The 20,073-nt window shown below is 36.6% G+C and overlaps 1 protein-coding gene across 2 annotated transcripts in view; it reads left to right on the forward strand.

Annotated features, from left to right (window-relative positions):
• The first annotated feature begins 204 nt into the window (after positions 1-204).
• LOC140165750 (regulator of G-protein signaling rgs-2-like) overlaps positions 205-20,073 on the forward strand; it is a 54,253-nt gene continuing 34,384 nt past the window's right edge. Inside the window, exons 1-2 of one of the 2 annotated variants that reach the window (XM_072189069.1) lie at positions 205-320; positions 10,589-10,742. In XM_072189069.1, coding sequence (XP_072045170.1) covers positions 308-320; positions 10,589-10,742 — 167 coding nt within the window. In that variant the 5' untranslated portion in view covers positions 205-307. The remainder of the gene's footprint in view (positions 321-10,588; positions 10,743-20,073) is intronic. The other variant, XM_072189070.1, reaches the window with a different exon arrangement.

Below are 20,073 nucleotides of genomic sequence, written 5' to 3' on the forward strand. Positions count from 1 at the left end.
TAGGTTTATGGTTAGTGCTTCAGATAGCATTGATGAATTTGGAATCATTTTGTCAGATGTTTGTTAATATTGACAATACAAACCGAAGTAGTAATTTTCAGGCGTTTTATCTCTCGGTACTTTCATAATAGCTCCCCTATGTGAAATTCCATAAGATCAGGATAATAGACCAGATACAGGATGTTATTGCATGGTATGTACGTACTAGAAGGTAAACAGTCAGATGATATCTTGGTATAATGCTATACATATCGAACCATAGTTACAGCAAAGTCATAACGCGGAGTTTCACGTACTGAACGGGACCATGGGATCTATCAGTGAGTACCGCATAAGGTGTATCTACAATTATCTTGATTATAAATACTAAGATATAATACATGTAATCATTAGAACAGTAAAGACTTGCTTATATTGACATAAGTAGCACTAACATTGTAATTTATTTAATTTACTGTATACTGAAGCTCATTGTTTCATTGATTAAATCTACAAGTATTAAAAGTACCTTATAATACATTATAGTGTCTAATGCATTAGTGTTAGGTTTAGAACTAAACGTGTGGCCGAGTGGATAAGGCGCCCGACTCATAATCCATAGGTTGCGAGTTCGAACCCCGCTCGTGCCAACGTGTTGTGTCCTTGGGCAAGGCACTGTAGCCTCATTGCCTACTGGGGAATGGGGTTGGGTTGGATTGGATGTTTGTATAGATGTTTGTTTCAATGTTGCAATATTGGCGCTGATTAAGCTGCTGCCTGCAAATTGCATTGTGTCTGTTTAGGTGTGTTTAATGTACAATTCTATTAATTTGACCTGTGGGTCACCATTAGAGTTTGAAATAAAACCTTCCCTACCTTCCCTTTAAACCAGTAGGGTACATGTACTAGGGTTATGTTAGGGTAATGTTTATTTTATATGGCTATAATTTGTAACATGTATAGGGTTCAACTAAATACATCGGTTTTTAAATGGTGCTTGTATCACCGGACACTGCCAACCCTCAGTGTTTGGATAGACATAGACTGTCATAGTCCTCATTTTATTTGTCTGTGGTCATAATGTCTTATACAGGCTGGTGGCATGACTTTTTCTTGGAAAAATTAAATGACAATGATATTTTCACTTACACCCTCCATGTTGGTCTTGTTTTAAAGCGTAATTCTTTTGGGTTTTTTTAATTCGACACCAACACCAGGATTTTCCATTGATGCTAATTAATTTATATGATCAATTTAGGTAATGAACTTGCAGGGTGGCGGATGTGAGGGCATAGAAAATTGTCCCTATGAGCTCTTACCGTACGTAGACCTATATGTGTGTGCGAGTTTCACGCGGCCAACGTATTTCATACACACTCTTAGAACCACACAGCCAATCAAAAAGCCGCTTGAAAAACGTGAAGTGCATACAAATTGTATAAAAATTAAAAAAATGGCAGTTTCGCGTACTATGCCCTGCCAATGCGTGTCTTGCAGCATTGATTCATTTTTCGTGAAGGTGAGTGCATTGATATTGGTCAAATTGTCCGACATGTTTAGTATTTTGTTTTGTACCACGGTTGTTTGATGACATGTAAAACTGAGTCATTTTTAAGAAAAGTTGAAAAATGATGGCGCTATTTATCTAAAATCTTGTTTGCATCTTTACAAGGGTTAGACACAAATGGTATTAGAACACCAGCAAATAGACTAACATATGACAAGAGAATTTTCAAAAACCTTTAATTATGAAATGTAAGGTATAACTCATATTATTTGGTTAATTTAAATTTAAAATATACTTAAATAGCGCCCTCAATTTGCACACAAATTTACAGTTTATATAATGATAAGCAGATAAAGAATAATTTGATATAAAACGATAATATTGTTTTTTGCTACAAAATACGATGTGTTTATCGAAAGTTTGTAAATGATAGCTGAAATTATTCAGAATTACGAATTTAAATCATAAATAATGTTTTGTTAGAAAAATTAATAAATGATCACATCAAACAACCTTTTAAAAATAAATAGCAGAAACTGCCAAAATTCTTTGCCGTGAATCAAGATAATAAATGGATACTTGTTGCTCAAGAAATAGGACACAATAATGCACTACTGCTGAATGTTGATGCATCCAATGCACTACCCCTGCGCCGCCTGTGGGCCTGCGAGTATCTCCACAGCAGCAGTTTGCGATCCGCTTCCACACAAACAGTCTGCCAATTTGAACTGGTCCTTGGATTCGCTAATTTTCTGCCGACGTCATCCAGCTCACGTCAAACAAAGCTTCAATTGGTCAATTTAACGCTACTTTAATTCAGAGCAAGTTTCAATTTATCTCGCCAGCTGCTCGCCAGCTGACTGACCAATCAGTTGACCTCAATTTCTGTTTTGTGTAGCCAATATTCCGGCGTTATAAGGGCCATTGGCACCCACTGTTTGTGTGGAGGAGGTAACAAAACTTTGAAAGGATGACCTTTGACCTTTGACCTCGTGATGACCGCATCAACATCTCAGCGCTTCAATATCTCAGCGCGCATGCATTATTTAGTCCTTCAAGCCCCCTTCAAGAAATACCTCGGCTGGGGGGGGGGGGTCGGCGAAGCCGAAGGCCTCGCTACATATAGATTTTAAACCTCAGCCGATAGTCATTCTTGAAGGACTAGCATTTTGATTCAAGTTTCATTCCATCCTATTGCAATTTCCACCAACCAAGTTTACGCATTTATCGGACCTATAATTTGAAATTGTCGATGCTTTTTTCGAAATAGAAAATCTGAAATGACCTTCAATTACGAAACAAAAATCATCAAATAATTATACAATATTTTTCCACTCCGCAAATTTTTAACGGCTTTTCTGTTTTCTAAGCACGTGCTAAACGCATAACCGGACACTATTGATAGATAGACATTGACATTTTATGATGTCCACTCCACATTATTTTATTATATAATGTAAATAATTATGGTGATGCATCATTAGCCGACCTGTTAACAAAACGAAGCCATCTTTGCTTTCTTATTGGCCGGGATCTATGCATTAGGCTAGCTATCGTTAACCGGCAACCAGACCATATGTTGGTAATTAATAAATGACAAGGTTATACATGCTTTATTCATTTACCAACTATAGTACCAATGTATACACAATTTACTATAATTACGCCTCCGATTATCGTGTACATGTGTATTTAAAGAAAGGAATATACCATCTATATATGTAACATATATTTTGAATAGGAAGAATATGTCCATTTTACGGAGGCGTGGTGAGTTTTTATATCATTTTGTTAATATTATAACTTCGTGTTCGGTACTTTAGTAAATACGATGTGATATGAAATGAAATTAACGCCGTGAACAAAAACGGAAATGAAACTCCCCGTGGAGAGCAAATGCAGATTCAAGGTCTTTGGTCCGATGCGTCTAGACCAAAATAAATATGTACAGGGATGTGCACCTTCTCTGCACTTCTAACATTAAAGACCCCTTTAATAATAATGATAATTATGAGGAGGAAAAAGACGGGTGCCGACTGTGGGCATATTACCTGGACAGAGGCGGATTTACCTTTCTGGTTGGTTGCACTGGGCCAGGTCAAAATTTTGAGGCCCCTAAATTCACCTTGAGGAAGGCATGTGTAACTCAAGTGGCCAAACAAAAATGTTAAATCTGGACTTGGACCCTGCCTCCCAAATCACCTGTATGAGTAACACTACACATATTGGTGAACGCTACGCATTCACCAATTTCCATCATTGTAATATAATATACCGTAACAAATGATTTTTAGCAAGACTTTAAAATAACTGTCGCGCTTTAGAGAGTAGAATTCGGGTTAGCTAGGTTTTAGGATCAGAGTGTAAGAGAGGTTTAGTGTTAATATTATATGGTTGGGGTTGGCGACCATTTACTCTAAAGTTGCTACAAATATTCTACTATTTGAGAAAGTACCACCTGACCCCGGCATCTGACAAAAAGGTTGCATGCCCAAGCGCATCAATATCTTGTGGTGCATTTCTTGGCAGTAGTATGATGTGGCTTTTATGTTTAACAATTTGTAAATGAAGCAGAAAATAACATACTGACGTCAGCTAGAGTAAATTGAATGGCAATAATTACATCTAAATCTGCAAAAGTGCCCATTGTTGCTTTTGATTCATACAACAACATTACTGGTAAGCTGCAATTAAATTCCTTAAAATGACAAGAATACAAAAGAAGTGACAGTGATTATCATAATTATGGCTGTGTAATTAGATGGTTACTTTACCAAGAAATAACTAAAATGAGAAAACAATTAAAGCCATATTGTAACATTTGCTGAGGAGGACGCCCTCAATATTTTTTTATAATTCTGTGTTATACGATTGTAATGTACTTTATAGTAAACAAAGATACCCTGCAAAAATCAAGACTTTAGGTGCCTCAGATTTGTCAAAATCCGAGATTTTGCTATGTTCATAACACATACGTACTCGGCGTGCGGGACGGTCATACACACACATCAAAGGACCGTACTCTGGTTCTAGAGCGTGACTGAGCGGTTAAAGCGTTGGACTGTTAATCCAAGGATCACGGGTTCGAATCCGAGGTCCGCCTGAGCTCGGCTGGCTCTTTGTGTCCTTGAGCAAGGCACTTCACTCTACTTGCTTAGTGCTTCGGAGGGCACTTTAAGCCGTCGGTCCCGTGTACATGTATATCTGACATTAATGCAGTGTGCACGTTAAAGAACGTCACAGGCTATTCGAAAAGAGCAGGGGATCATCCCGGTAATGTTGACACTCATCTACTCTAGGTTCCAGAGTAAAAATAAATACAGCTTGTCTGTACGCAGTGCGCTAACTCATACATATGAGGCCAGCACTAATAAGGAAGAAGAAGAAGAGTAACACGCATTGGCGCTGGTATAGTAAATTCCAATTTTCTTTGCTTTACCCCAGTTGTTCGGCTCGAAATTAAAAGGGGACATATCTGACAGTAAAAGCTAACATTTTATGGAAAAGAAATACAATCTATTTTATGGAAATGTTACAATATGGCTTTAATGACAATAATCACGACCAAGTGAGATAATGTACATTATAATTTGATAAAAAAAAAATTACATATATCCTAGTGAGCACTGTGGGTTTTGAACGTGTTTTAAAATGTTATTATACATAACGTTACCAGAGGTGGGAGACAAGCTGGAATTAGGAATCTTTGCCCTGCCATCCCCAATAGATTGGTATAGTTTATAAAGTCCACCACCTTTTCGACCAAACCAATAGTAACTCATTTGAGCCAAACAGTGCAAGCCAGTCACACCTTGTTGTGAAATTATTTTGTCACCATTTGACAACCAAGTGCTTTTGGCGCCGGGTTTTGGCGAAGGTCATTGCCTGTCTGGAAACTAGTGTACATGACTGCACAAGGTTACCGTATAGGCCTATGCCCAGCTACGTGGGACATGTAGGTTACTGCCTCTGAGTAGAAGTAAAAAATGAAACCTCTGTTCCAGGCAGAGGTAACGTAATGAAGGTAGCAGAGGTATGTTCTAGCCACAATGGTCATTGACGATTAATTGTCAATTACAAGTATATCTGTGACCGTCAATTTTCAGTTTTTAGTTGTTAATAGTTCAGGTCTATCTTGAATTCAAATTCATGTTTATGGGCGCTGAAATTTTTAACTGGTCCAAATTCTTGCTGTTGTGGTTACCATGGATACGGGAATCTAAACAAGCCTTCATTAAAAATAGAGCACATTGTGATTTAAAGATTCATATCCAACTTTTAGCAAATACTGTAGCTTCGTGGTATACATCATCATTAGCATCGTCGCATTGTCGTTGTCATTATCATTATCTTTGTCGTCGTCGTCGTCGTCGTCGTCGTCGTCGTCGTCGTCGTCGTCGTCATTATCATCAGCAGCATCATCGTTATCGTCATCATGGTCACGTAAAGATTACGCAACATTTTATTTGTCAAATAGTATCAAATCTAGTTGAACTTGAACTCTGGTATTCTAAAAGTTCAAGTTACGCGAAACCCGTCTCAGCAAATAGAGGGAGTACATACAGCTATCGACGCTATCAGTAGAAACGCTAATTGTATCCCATGTCCACCACCAGATTTTACCGAGGAAACGCGTCCTCTACATTTAATAGTCACCGAAAAGGACCACAAATATTATGAGAAAGTAAACTTTTGCGTCAAAATATCAATAACGCTTTGTAGCAATACGGTAGCAAATGACAGATGTCTTGCATTAATGCTTTTTGTAATTTATAGCCTACTTGCACTCGCCATCTGAGGGTTAAATTGTACATGTACGTGTTTCACATGATACCCTTGGGTAGTTGTTGCTGATAGTAAATCCCTGTAGTGGGCTAGTAGGACATATTTGATATAAACAGTGGTGTGTGTACAGAGGTGGTTTCCGGAAGCAGCTAACGATGTCTAGATACGTGATCTATGGTATAAAGCATCAAGTGGTTGAGCGACTTATTTGAAACAAGTATACGAACATTTTGACCAAAAACTGACATAATATCATATTCATTTTCGATGATGCTACTGATGTTGATTTATTTGCAATACTGCCCTCTAGAGAAACTCACGAATACTATGCCAGTTTCTCATTTTTGTCTGTGCGAGAGAGGAGTACATGTGTAACTTAGGGGTGTCTTTGTGTGTGTTATTCATGCGAGACTATACTGATAGTTTGTCTCGGTGGGTGTGTTCCCTTTTCAATACCGATCGTAATGTGTGCTTTCCCGATTTTGGTGGTCCACGTAAACGAAATTTTCTTTTTTGTTTGAATATATATTGTTGTTGTTACTGTAGTCATTGTTCAGCGATGTCAAAATAAATTGTGGAAAAATAAACTGCCAAAATGTTCATTAGGAACGTTTCTTTTATAGGTTGATAAATGCGTATCACTTGTTGGGAGTGAAATTGTACAAAATAATGCACGCGTACTGATATGTTGATGCGTCTAATGCACGAGCCCCGAAGGATAAACGCATTTATTTAACCTATTTCATACACGAGAAAACAATTCCTTGATTTTAGCAATTTTTATAACTAAATTATCACTAAAAGTGTTGGAAAATAGAGGTAAATATAAATGCATCAACCCACAAGAAAAATGAACGCGTCCGAAAGCACTGCGTGTAGTAATATATTTTAGTGTTACCATCATTCGGTCCTGGTTGTGGTTAACTTTGGTTTAGATGGTTCTGTAAAGAGGAATATGCACTACGTACTTTTTGTTGCGATTGATTGATTGATATGTAGATAGTTAGGAATGGGCTTCAATCCTGTTTAGGAATAACCTTGAACAATATGGGATCAAAATCAAACAACGTAAAATTATTATAATATTGCTAAAAGTGCCTAGTAGAAAATGTAATATGTAATATATCTTTCGGTATCTGGCTAAAATATGAACCAAAAACCGTTAATGTAGCGCTGTTTCTCACATTATATGATAATTTTGACAAAATTTGCTTAAATATTGTTTTCAGTCGATGCTGTCTGATTACATAGTGTAACTTTTATTTAAAGGTGACCACGTGCATACCTGTTGTAGGGGTGTATGAAGTGTTTATTAACCTATAAACAAATAACGGTTTTGATCTTTCTCACCAATGTAGGCCTAAATACTATATTCTGAAATCTTTAGGCTGGAATTCGTTTTGTACGCGATCTTTATAGCACTAAATTATCAACAAAAAAAGTCTTAAGGGGGTACTACTACTACACCCCTGGCCAATTTTGTGCCTATTTTTGTATTTTTTTCAAAAATTATAGCGCATTGGTGACAATTAAGATATGCATGTTGTAGGGGCAAGGACTACAACTATTGCTTTGAAAATTCAGCTCAAGTTGGTTTTCCCTCATTTTTGACTGCAACTCCACAACTGCTATATGTGCCGAAATAAAATTTCCAGTGCAGTAGTTGTGGTCCTTGCCCCTATAATATACATATCTTACTTGTCACCAATGCGCTATAATTTTTGAGAAAAATGCAAAAATAGGCACACAATTGGACAGGGGTGTAGTACCCCCTTAACGAAATACATTTAATTGATTTCCTTTTGCCGTATATCGTAGCGGAGAAAATTTGACAAAGAATAAATCCTAAAACTGAAATCCGATTTTATAATGACGTGCAAAATGTACCAGTATTCAATGAGATTGTGTATTGAATATCTACATCGTCATATACAAAACCTCTCAGTAGCTAAAATGGCAAGTCATGTATAAACAAACAAATTATTATTGTTTGCTGTGTCCAATTTGTTTTCTAACGGACCAGGACAAATTCACTCGAGGACGGCACGTTCAAAGAGTTTGTTTGATTGTTTGTTTGTGGGAGGACACAATTGGGTCCTGATTGGACGAGGCTCAAGCAAAAGTTAACCGTATTACGTGATTTTTGCTTGATTCTTGAGCAAAATCTTTTGTCATTAGAAAACATTAGTAATCTTAGCCCCTTTCCAATTGTTTTAAGTTTCCTTGTACCATTTTGTCTTTTAACAATGTTTAACAAATGGACGTTTGATGCGGATCATAACTAAAACAACAATTATTCAAGTAACTTCATGAACTCCATCAGCAATTCAACATCCAACCATAGACTGATCCAATATAACATTATCGGCAACCATAATGCTCAGGGGCGGATCCAGGAATTTTTGATAGAGGGGGCGCCTTTTGGTCGATGACGAAAAAATGGTGTTAAGGGGGTTACCCTCTCGAAAACTCAATGGTTTTGGCCCATTGTTTGCGGTTCATGGCCGAATTTGTTCATTTTTTTGAATTTCTTTCATATTTTGTATTTTTAAGTTAGGCCGGCGCTAACTGTAATCATGGTAACAGCGCCAAAACGTTATTCCAACGCACGTGCGACATGTGTAAGAACGAAACACACAGGGAAACACAGCGATGTCTAAACATCCAATACAATCATGTTATTAGCAATAATTATGTTCATTTACGACTTCACATCATATGTCACGACACCCACCACTCCACCTACAGGGTCCTTCAGATCCAAGGACCATGTATCGACTTTGATACTCCCACGCAGTCACCCACCAATACCAGGGCAAATACACACGCACTTCTCAAAAAACAAAGAACATATTCACAGAAACTGTGTATGTATTGAATTCTCTGTCGTTCAATTCCGAATACAGAGTTTAAGGTGTTGTTGTGCAGAAGCACTTCTGTGTCGAATACTCAATATTGTTTTTTAAGGTGTTGGTATAACAGTCTAGCAGTTTTTTTCACACTAAAAACTGGATGGTTTCAGTCATCCAATGCCGGCCATTCCATAGACGAAATTAACAAATTTGGGACTAAATCAAATAAAAACTGAACGAGACCTAAGGCTACAGTTTGTCCACTCTGAAGTACAAAGTGACAACGCGCGCGTATACACCGCGTAAACAGTTAGCAGTGCTGTGTCTCTACTGCAGGTATGCGTGCCTTCAATGTCGGCAATGTCGGCACAATGTGTGCGTCCGCGCGTCGGTACTTTGTACTTCAGAGTAGACAGACTGTAGCTATTATGTATACGTTGCGTTTGGTATGGGCATACATCATCAAGTGACGACCATCCTTGACAAGGATGATCGTAGTGTTGTGGAAAAAACACAAAAATACCATTTCTATGAACCCAAATGTTGATCTAATAGGTCTTCTTGCAACAATCGCGCTCACCGTGGCGTGGACTTCTTGGAACAGCTATTATCTGATGAGATGGACAGTAAACGTGATTCTTGTCTGGCAAATATTATTTTTCCAATGCAAAGGCATTGTTTATCGAATTCATTCAATTTTAAAACAATCAAAACAAATTACTACCAATTTTCACCTTAAACTGAAGTACAAATGCGCAAATTCAAGAGAAGTCTACAAGTTTGCATTAGGCTAAAGAGGACGTAGTAGAAAACGCTCAAGTACTACTAGTAGTAAGCGTATATATTTAACAATTGTGCACATCGGGAAGGAGATCCGCTGAGATAGGCTACGCACACTTTGTAAGTGGTACCTTGTGGCCTTCTTCACATAGAGGGCGTACTCTTTATGTTTGATTGTCTGCTTTTGAAGCATTTATAAGTTGAAGTATAGAGAGGTTTCTGAACATAATGCTTCATCTTAAACGTGTTAGGGAGGTTATCCAACTGTATAGAATAAAGCGGAATATAGGTGAGGAGATTATTACCTTGAAGAAAAACTTCCGAATTCAACAATGGCTCTCTTGAGTTCGTTGTCTGTTAGAGTGAGCTTGGTTTTATTGTGAGTGATATAAATCTAACACACAACAATTAGGAAACTAGACTTGGAATCTCATTTGCGACCGACAAAATGATAAAAAAGGATACTTAAAATAATGACGAACCACGTGACCCATGTGATTTAACGAGTGACCGGTAAATGGGTGGGAGTTGATAAAGGCCCTTGTCTTCATCGATATGGCACGTTCAATGTTGGTTCTTTCAGATTGATTATCAACGTGAAATTGTTTTCCAAATCCCAGATAAACTTCAAAATTAACGTCCATATTAAATCTTTGTATTTTTCTTGCTTTTTTTTTTCTTACAGCGTACGAGCCTTGGTTGGTTTGGTTTGATATGAGGCAGGAGTCGCATTCACAGGAACAGTCGGCGGTGTCTGCCGCGCAGTCGCAGGAATCCGAGAGGACCAAGGCGTCCAAGGCCTGCTGTTTCTGCTGGTGCTGTTGCTGTAGTTGTTCATGGTGAGCCACCCACTCCATTTCAAGGCAAAGAAAAGGGGAACTTCATACTGTTCGTCAAAGAAGTCTTAATGACGCAACTGACCGTCCGTGGTATTTGTGTTGAAGTCAATCCTGTTTTCTTTGCCTATTGTTAGGATACATTGCACTTGTACTTTGTTCAACGGTCCTTGAATTTCCATGGTTTTTTTTCAAAAACAAAATCATTAATATTCTTCCTTATATGGCCCATTAATTGGCTTCCAACATAGGCAAATATAGTCCATAATAGAAAAATAACAATAAATTGTACTTTAATAGTAATAAAACTCTTATGATCTTGGGATATTGTTTAAAATATCAAAGTAGCGTTTGAAAACACAAACAGATATTCTCGAATTCATACCTATTATTTACTTTTGGCTACTAATTTGTTGATGAATATTCAAGGTCTGCTTAATCAAAGTAAAGCACAAATCATTTATATTGCATAGCACATCAAACATTGCTCTAGTGAATAGGACAAAAACCTGTGAAACAAGTTACATTAATTTTGAAGGCTCATTCTGTAAACATATCATTCATCAACACTTCATAGTGCTCACACCAGAAATACAAATAGCGCCACCTATTTTGAGATAGCGAGCGCCTCGAACTACATGTACTACATTTTAGGGGAGCGTTTTTCGTTGTTACCGATGCATAAAAAGACACATAAACAACATACACTTTGGCATTGTAATTCGCTGTGTTTATTGTAAGCTAGAGTAATGGAACTGTATACTGCAAGTCTGTATCACTTGATCAGGATCGTCACTATTAGGCATAATGCTAAATTAGGGGAATATTAGGGGACTAAATATATTTTAGTGTTACCATCATTCGGTCCTGGTTGTGGTTAACGTTGGTTTAGATGGTTCTGTAAAGAGGAATATGCACTACGTAATTTGTGTTGTTGATTGATTGATTGATTGATTGATTGATATGTAGATGGTTAGGAATGGGCTTCGATCCTGTTTAGGAATAACCTTGAACAATATGGGATCAAAATCAAACAACGTAAAATTATTATAATATTGCTAAAAGTGCCTAGTAGAAAATGTACTATGTAATATATCTTTCGGTATCTGGTGGTCAACGTTGGGCTAAAATATGAACCAAAAACCGTTAATGGTAGGTAGGGAGTATAGCGCTGTTTCTCACATCACATGATTAAAAATACCCTAATTTACAATAAAATTTTGAGAAAATTGAATGATATTTTTGCTTAAATATTGTTTTCTCTTTTTGGTATCTGATTACATAGTGTAATTTTCATTTAAAGATGACCACGTACCTGTTGTTGGCATGGATACCAAGATGTAAGATTTAGTAGTTAATTAGTGGACACCACAATCATTTGATTTGATAACCCAAGGTCAACATCATTCAATGCAGAGGATGATTTAAGCACTTCCCAGCAAGTGAATATCCCAAGGTCAACATCATTCAATGTGTTCAAAACTCTAGCCAACGTTCACTGTTCAAGCCAACGTTCATGTATCATGATCATCTCATCATTATCATTAACGTGTCTCTGATATTGTTTTCGATGTATAGTCTTTATAGGACTGCTACATTTTGTGAAAAGTTAAACCTTGAATTTTATATACGATTTTAAAATATATGTTTCGCATTTGTGCCTGCTGTGCGATTCTTGGGGTTTTGATATTATCATAAATTCAAGCGCTTTCGTGATTTCGTGACTTTTATAGTCACACAGCCTTATGAACTAACTGAATCTAAGCTCTTGATAATTTCGGTCTGTGCCCAGAGCCTTTAATAACATAGATATTAGGCAATAGATTACGTAACGCATTATTCCTTTGATGCTGAATTGATTTGTCGACAGGGTATCCATAAAATGGTACAATTGTTTCGGACAAAATGGTTGCACCATTAAATTGCTAACTAACCCGACAATCTATTATTAACGTCTAACTGACAGACGAGTATTGATAGAACGTCATATGTAAGACCACCACTTGAGAAAGTGGTTCCATTGTTATCACACCGCCAAAGTGTACCGGTATGTTTGAGCTGTCGTAAGCACACAAAGCAGTGTTTAGCCGTCGGGATACAGTTATTTATCACTCGCCTGATTTTAGGCGCATAATTTAAACACCTTGAATGATTCGTTTCTCGATTACCCACCACAATGTGGAAATTTATGCCATGTATAGGTCCAAGTCTATCCTGGTCGCTTTGTACATAGTATTGTATCAACCATGAAGGTAGCAGAGAAGGAGTGAGCTCGCGTTAAGCTCATTGCGTAAATCCTATTGTAAACACAATAGAGGCAGATGTACCTTTGATCTAATGATCATTGCCGATAATTTTGGAATGACTCCGTCTCATGGGGGTTCATAATTTAGTAACAAGTATAAAATCACGTATGTGCAAAACATGTATTATGGATGCGCATACAATTTACTTAACTGTTGAACTTGAATATTCATATTTCATTTAATATATGATGTTTTTACGATTAATATGTTGAAACATGTTGTTCCAGAATGTTTCTAAACAGTATATTATGGAATGGTGCAGTTCACACACATTTAAGGACGGGTAAAATTGTTTTAACCACTGTTTTAAAAATACGAAGATCTTATTAAAATGAATTGCGCATTGTTAAGTTGAGGAATTCTCCCATCAAACGAGATGTATCTCAATGTTGCCCGGTACTGCCCGGGTTGGTCCGATTTTATTTGTTTACCCAAAACTTTAACAATTGTTCCTCCCCCGAGGTTTCAAAATAAACCGCGTCCTGAGCCCTCTTTTAAACTAGCCGATGAAAGAGATGTAAAGCATAATGTGTATCATTTTCATCAAGTTAGAATGACTTATGCTGTTTCAGCATATTTATAGCACACACAACTGTGCAACGAAGCATGTATACAACACAAAAGATTATAAGTGATAATCATGTTACATAATCAAAACGATGATCTGGACACCTCAAAGGGCGGCAATTATGATTGTACAATAGAATGCGTGCGAGCTTTCTCCTTCTCTACTACCTCCATGTATCAACTAGCCAAGCGGTTTAAAAATGTGGGTCGCAACCCTTTTGGGTGTCGCGACTTCTTCCAAAAGGGGTCGCGGGACTTTCTGAAAGGATCCAACCATGATAGTGCAGAGTACCATCGTTGTGGTCATGTTACCCTATTTTGACCCATTTTAGCATTAAAATTGCAAAATTTCCCGCGCATTTATCCCAGTTAAGTCATTCTGATAGCCGGTCATCGTGATGACGTAAAAATTGTATTCCCTATGGAAATTTGATCCGATACGGCGCTGATAAGTTCCGGCAAGTAACATCATTTATAGTATGCTGTGGGTCGCGCCTAGGAAAATCAGTTTGGGAACTGCCCTTACTGTCCGTTTTCTATAAAATACACATTGCTCTTTCGACAATTGACGTGACCTCTACATGAGCGCACCTCAGACCTATCGTTGCATTCTGATATGACTAGTTAACTTCGCTGATATCAAATAACCGGCCAATATTAAAATACTATAATCAAATTTCTAGAAAAATATTTTAAAATTTCCTATTTTTTTAGCAAATTAGATGTTTGATATATTCGTACTTTGGTGTTTAGTTAATCTTATGACATATTCTTAAAATTAACGTAGCTGGAGGAAAAATAACCGGCCAATATTAAAATTACTTTCAAATTCTAGAAATATGGATTTTTTAACATGTCCTAAATTTTAGACCTAATTTTTTTGGAGAGTCGTACTTTTGGTTTTAGGAAGGAAAAACGACAGATAACTTCAAAAATATGAAGAAATCAAACCGTGTTAACTTGTCAACAATCATTATGTTGCTCATTTTAAAATGCTCAGTTTATAAAAGTTTACTTTCGTGAACAATGGTACTGTTAAATATCAAAAATTCAATTTTAATCATTTGCCAACTGAAGCTTTAATATTAACTTTATTGTGCGATTTCAAAAAATCAAAATTATTTGATATCAGAGAATGACATTCTTCGTATTCAGCTGTTTCAATGAGTGTTATCTTGGTTTAATAGCTTTCTAATGGGGTTAAGTCCTGCAAAGGTCGAGATGAATTCTACTGTAGACATGACTGCATCATGAAGCCCTTAATGATGATGGACACAATAGGAGAGCCTTACTCAAACTGAACAACGCCCTCCTATTGAGTCTGCCATTTTCCAAGGTGGCTTATTCTGGTAGATGTGGCATTTAAGATAAACATCACCATATTCAAATTAGGGTAAGGGCCAGGGTTAGGGGTTAGGTTTAGAGGTCGTTTGTCTTAAATGCCACATTTACCCTAATTGTGCAATATAGGCTATCTGTTATAAGCCTATTCATTAAAGTCAAAGGTTTGTATTCAATTCACGAGTTTCCATTTTATGTTGGCGACGCAAGCAAGCTAGAGGAAAGAATGGAGGGATGAAATGTGAAAGATCGGAGGAGAGGAGGAAGATAGGAAGAGGGGAAGGAGAGTGAGAGGGGCCGTAAATGAACTTGAGATAGAAAGTGTTAAAAAGAAGAAAATCAGACAAAGGAACAGAAGGAAGAATAAATCGAATAATAATTATGATAGAAACTTTTAAATCTTAACCTCTGTGTATGAAAGTTTTGACATTTGACCTATTCGACTTATAACTCCTGAGACGAACAATTTGAAATGCATAACAACATGATGGGACTGATTTTAAGTTTTGGCCACACTGTGACCTTCGACCCCTCGTGGGAACTACAGGGAGCATAGAAAAAAATGGAACCAATCAAATTTTTATTCTTTCAGGTTTAAGGATGCCAAAAAACATTGGTTCCACTAATGTAGCAAAAGAAAATCCCAAACCCATAGTGCCCAATACTATATATCTGTGTTCTTGGTTATTTATTTTTGACGCCATTTGGATTTTGCCATACTATTTGTGCATTAAATTGATAATAACAATGTTTATCCAAAAGTAGGGATCGTTTATTAGTCACTTTGTTCTCATAGCTATAGACCCATGTGCTTAAATCATGGAAATGCAAGATAAGCAGCCAAATCTGAAATGATGTAACTTCTAAAGCGGATGTTAAATATTAGATTAATGCATTTATAATTTACAATCAATATATTGTGTTATATCAACCTTTATTACAAAATACAAAATAGAGGCAATGTACGAGTATATTAAAGGAGGATTTCGTGATCCTAGCATCCTCTTTTTATGACATTTTTAGTAGATATCCACGAAAAAAGCTTATTCCCAAAATTTCAGTTGATTCTGATTTTGCGTTTGCGAGTTATGTATTGCGCTGCTCCATAAACAATGCGTTGTAATTTCGTTCTGGTATACCAGAACGAAATTCAAATTTGACGATATTTTTGCTAAACGAATTAATCTGCAAGAAATATTTGGTACATAAACATTTTGTAGCCAGAGGTTTCCAGTGGTATAAAAATCTCAATTTTTTTGGAGAAAAGTGGGGGGATGAGGCTGTGGATCACGAAACTCAGAAGTATTTATAATGCAATTGGCGTCATAATGCGTGTTACCATTCGCACCTTTTCTGATCTTAACATTAAAACAGGAACACATTCTTTTGCATTATGAAGTAAAGAGCGTAATTATTTCCGATGCGAGAGATTTTCCTGCACATTTTCAAATGATCGTATCTGTCTTCTGTCTTTACTTGCTTTGAACTTAGCAAATCGCCCTCTAGCTTCGACAGGCAATACGTCGTTCACTCAATTGAGGGCTGTACACAATTGTACCATAGTACATTATGTACTATTCAGTACTCGTTCCTGTTATATCCGTAACCATTTGCCTGCGTACACGCAGAGGCTTTCCTTAATGTGGCTACAAGCATGTTGTGAGGCTACAAGAAATTTATGTTTTACTTAAAGCCATATTGTAACATTTCCATATAAATCGATAAGTATTTCTTTTCCATAAAATGTTAGCTTTGACTGACAGATATGATCCCTTTAAGTTTGAGCCCAACATCTGAGGTAAAGCAAAGAAAAATGGAATTTACTACGAGCGCCGATGTCGCCAATGCGTGTCAGTCCATCGGTCGTACTACGGCACGGGGCTTTGTTGTGTGTATGACCGTCCCACACGCCATGTACGTACGGCGTTAGGAACATCGCGTACGCGTTCGACTAATATTTCCATCGTAACAATTAAATTAAAGCCATATTGGAACATTTGCTGAGGAGGACGTCCTCTATATTTTTCAAAATTCTGTTTTTTACACGATTGTATTGTATACTTGAATAAATAACATACCCTGCAAAAATCAAGTCTTTAGGTGCTGTAGGTTTGTCAAAATCCGTAAAAACCGTCTGAACAAGACGATTTATTATTAAGATGGAAATATTAGTTCATAACATGGTACATATATGGTGTGCAGGCGGTCGTGACCTATCAAGAGAACCGACCCGACTCAAGAAAGGAGTGGCTCGCGTTGGCGACATAATTATGCGCTGGTATTAAAGCGATTTTCTTTGTACTGCCTTTAAATTAAAAGAGGACATATGTGACAATGAAAACTAACATAAACAAGAGACATTTTTGTGTGACAAAACCAAGTGCATTTTTACTCACTACAATATTTCGTCCTTCACATCAGAAGACTTCATCAGGTATGACTGATATGGTCATCTGATCCACTTTCCCGGGAGTTGGGTTTCCGGTGATGCTTAGGCTCTTTTGGAGTCTTTAAAAGCAGATAATATACGTGGCTAAGGAAATATGTGCCCTCCTCTCTGTTTAAGGTCTTGCTCCCCCTTCTTCTTATCTCCATGGCTTCTCGAAAAGAGCCTAAGCATCACCGGAAACCCATCTCCCGGGAAAGTGGATCAGATGACCATATCAGTCATACCTGATGAAGTCCTCCGATGTGAAGGACGAAATATTGTAGTGAGTAAAAATTCACTTGGTTTTGTCACACAAAAATGTCTCTTGTTTATTTAATCAACAAACCTGATGAACTTATTCAACGAAAACTAACATTTTGTGAATAAAAAATACAATATGGCTTTAATCTGTATATATCTTCAGCATACACTTAACGCTGCCACAGCTCCAATCTTGCTTGAAACCATATTGTAACAAAATAACATTTCCATAAGAAATAGACTGGGTTGTTTTTGGTTTTTTCACTAAATGTTAGTCTTCATTGTAGATGAGGCAATACAAGGAAAATCGCTATTTAATACCACCGCATATGTCGCCAACCCGGGGTGGCCAATGTGAGCCACTCCGCGTCGTATGTGACTCGAATCAGTTATTTTGATATGTTATTTATGACCGTCCTGCACGCCATGTACATAATGTGTTATGAACATCGCGTATACGCGTTCGACTAATATTTCCATTGTAATAATCAACCGTCTTGTTCAGACGGGTTATACTACAGCAACTAAACACTTGATTTTTGCAGGGTATGTTAGTTCAGTAAAGTACAATACAATCGTGTAAAAACAGAATTTTGAAAAATACTGAGGACGTCCTCCTCAGCAAATGTTACAATATGGCTTTAATTATTACGATGGAAATAATAGTACTAGTTCGGTTGTTTTATTCAAATTCTCGGATTTGACAAAACTACAGCACATAGAGTCTGATTTTTGCAGGGTATGATAAAGTACATTACAATCGTGTACAAAACTGAATTTTTACAAATATTGAGGCAAATGTTATAATATGGCTTTAACTACTAGCACTAAACTGGGTGAAGAGTGAATGATAGCTAGCTCAACAGATAATGAATTTGAAAATAGTATAAAACCTATATAATTCTTATCACTTGTAGCATACATTAAATACTTCCCTTCCCAAATGCTCTCTGTACAGGCCCCCCTCCCCCCACACACACATGCTTTCCCTGGCGATCTGTTTTGTTTTATCCTTCGTATAAAATGAATAAAAGTTCTTTTCTATGATCTGCTGAACAATCAATTCCTCAACACTCTAATGTTTAATGTGAAAATAAGACTGTCCTTGAAAACAGAGACAGTGTTCCATTTTCTTAAGACACAAAAATCCATATTTGGGCGAAATCAAAAATAAAATGTCCGAATATTTACATATGGAAAATAGGAAACCACGTGACCAAAACCAAAACCAAAACTAAAACTATATATTTGAAATGAGGCAGTGTTCCATTTTCTTAAGACACAAAAATCCATATGGCCTTTATTTGGGCGAAATCAAAAATAAAATGTCCGAATATTTACATATGGAAAGGTTTCTATACAAAAACGATTCTCTTAAACCATCTATGCACAGTTTCCACCTCGATACACCTGAGCACACATTTTCGTCCAAGAGCTTCCAGGCAAGCAGTGAATTGTCTCCACATAGTCTTTGATTACACTGCACGGTTGAGTGCATAGCATCGTAAGAGCTTTGGAGCTTCTAGCTGGGAAATGGGTCTCTGTGATTGGTTTTTGTCGAAACCTCAACTGTTCCCTTCATCCAATCAGAATTTTTGTTATATCAAAGGAAAGCTAACACTTCCCCCTAAAAACACTTTTCGTCATTAGGTCAACAGATAACGCAATTCAATGTTATAGCAAGGCGAATGTGGTAAATCTGTTGAAAACTACCTATCCAAGCACATTTTTTGACCAAAATGTAGGTTTTAAATGTCAAAACCTCAAGTGTTCCTTACAATATTTTCCAAAGTTTATATCATTAGATGAAACAGCACACTTATATTGTCCATATACTAGCGTCATTAGAATGAGCAATTCCCAGCAAACACAAAAACGTTTTAAAAACGTTTCAAATAAGTTATATTTTGGCTTTTGGTTCCGGTAAAAACGTTTTAATAACATTAAAATGTCGGGTTATATAAAGGTCATGATAACGTTTTAAAACGTTTTGTATGAAAACACACTACAACAACATCTTTTAAATGTTTTCAAAAAATGTTTTTTTAAACTATTTTTGCAAACATTTTTGCCAAATATTTTGTCAATACTTAAATAACATTATGTTAAAATATTTGAACTCAGCAAACACAGAAATGTTCTTAAAATGTTTTTTCAAAACCTTTTAATAACATTTAAATGTCGGGTTATATAAAGGTCATGAAAACGTTTTTAAAACGTTATTGCAAATATTTTGGGCAAACATTTTTCGCAAAATATTTTTTCAACCCCAAAATAACATTCTGTTTAGAATGTTTTGTATCAAGTTTTCAAGAATGTTTTTGGAATGTTAATAAAACGTTTTTATACCCTTTATATAACCCGACATTTAAATGTTTTCTGTAAAAGATTTTTGATTGCTGAGCAGTAGATTATCAAAAAATGTTTTTTA

Source organism: Amphiura filiformis, chromosome 12 (genome assembly GCF_039555335.1).
Source record: "Amphiura filiformis chromosome 12, Afil_fr2py, whole genome shotgun sequence".
In the NCBI taxonomy this organism is placed as follows: domain Eukaryota; kingdom Metazoa; phylum Echinodermata; class Ophiuroidea; order Amphilepidida; family Amphiuridae; genus Amphiura; species Amphiura filiformis.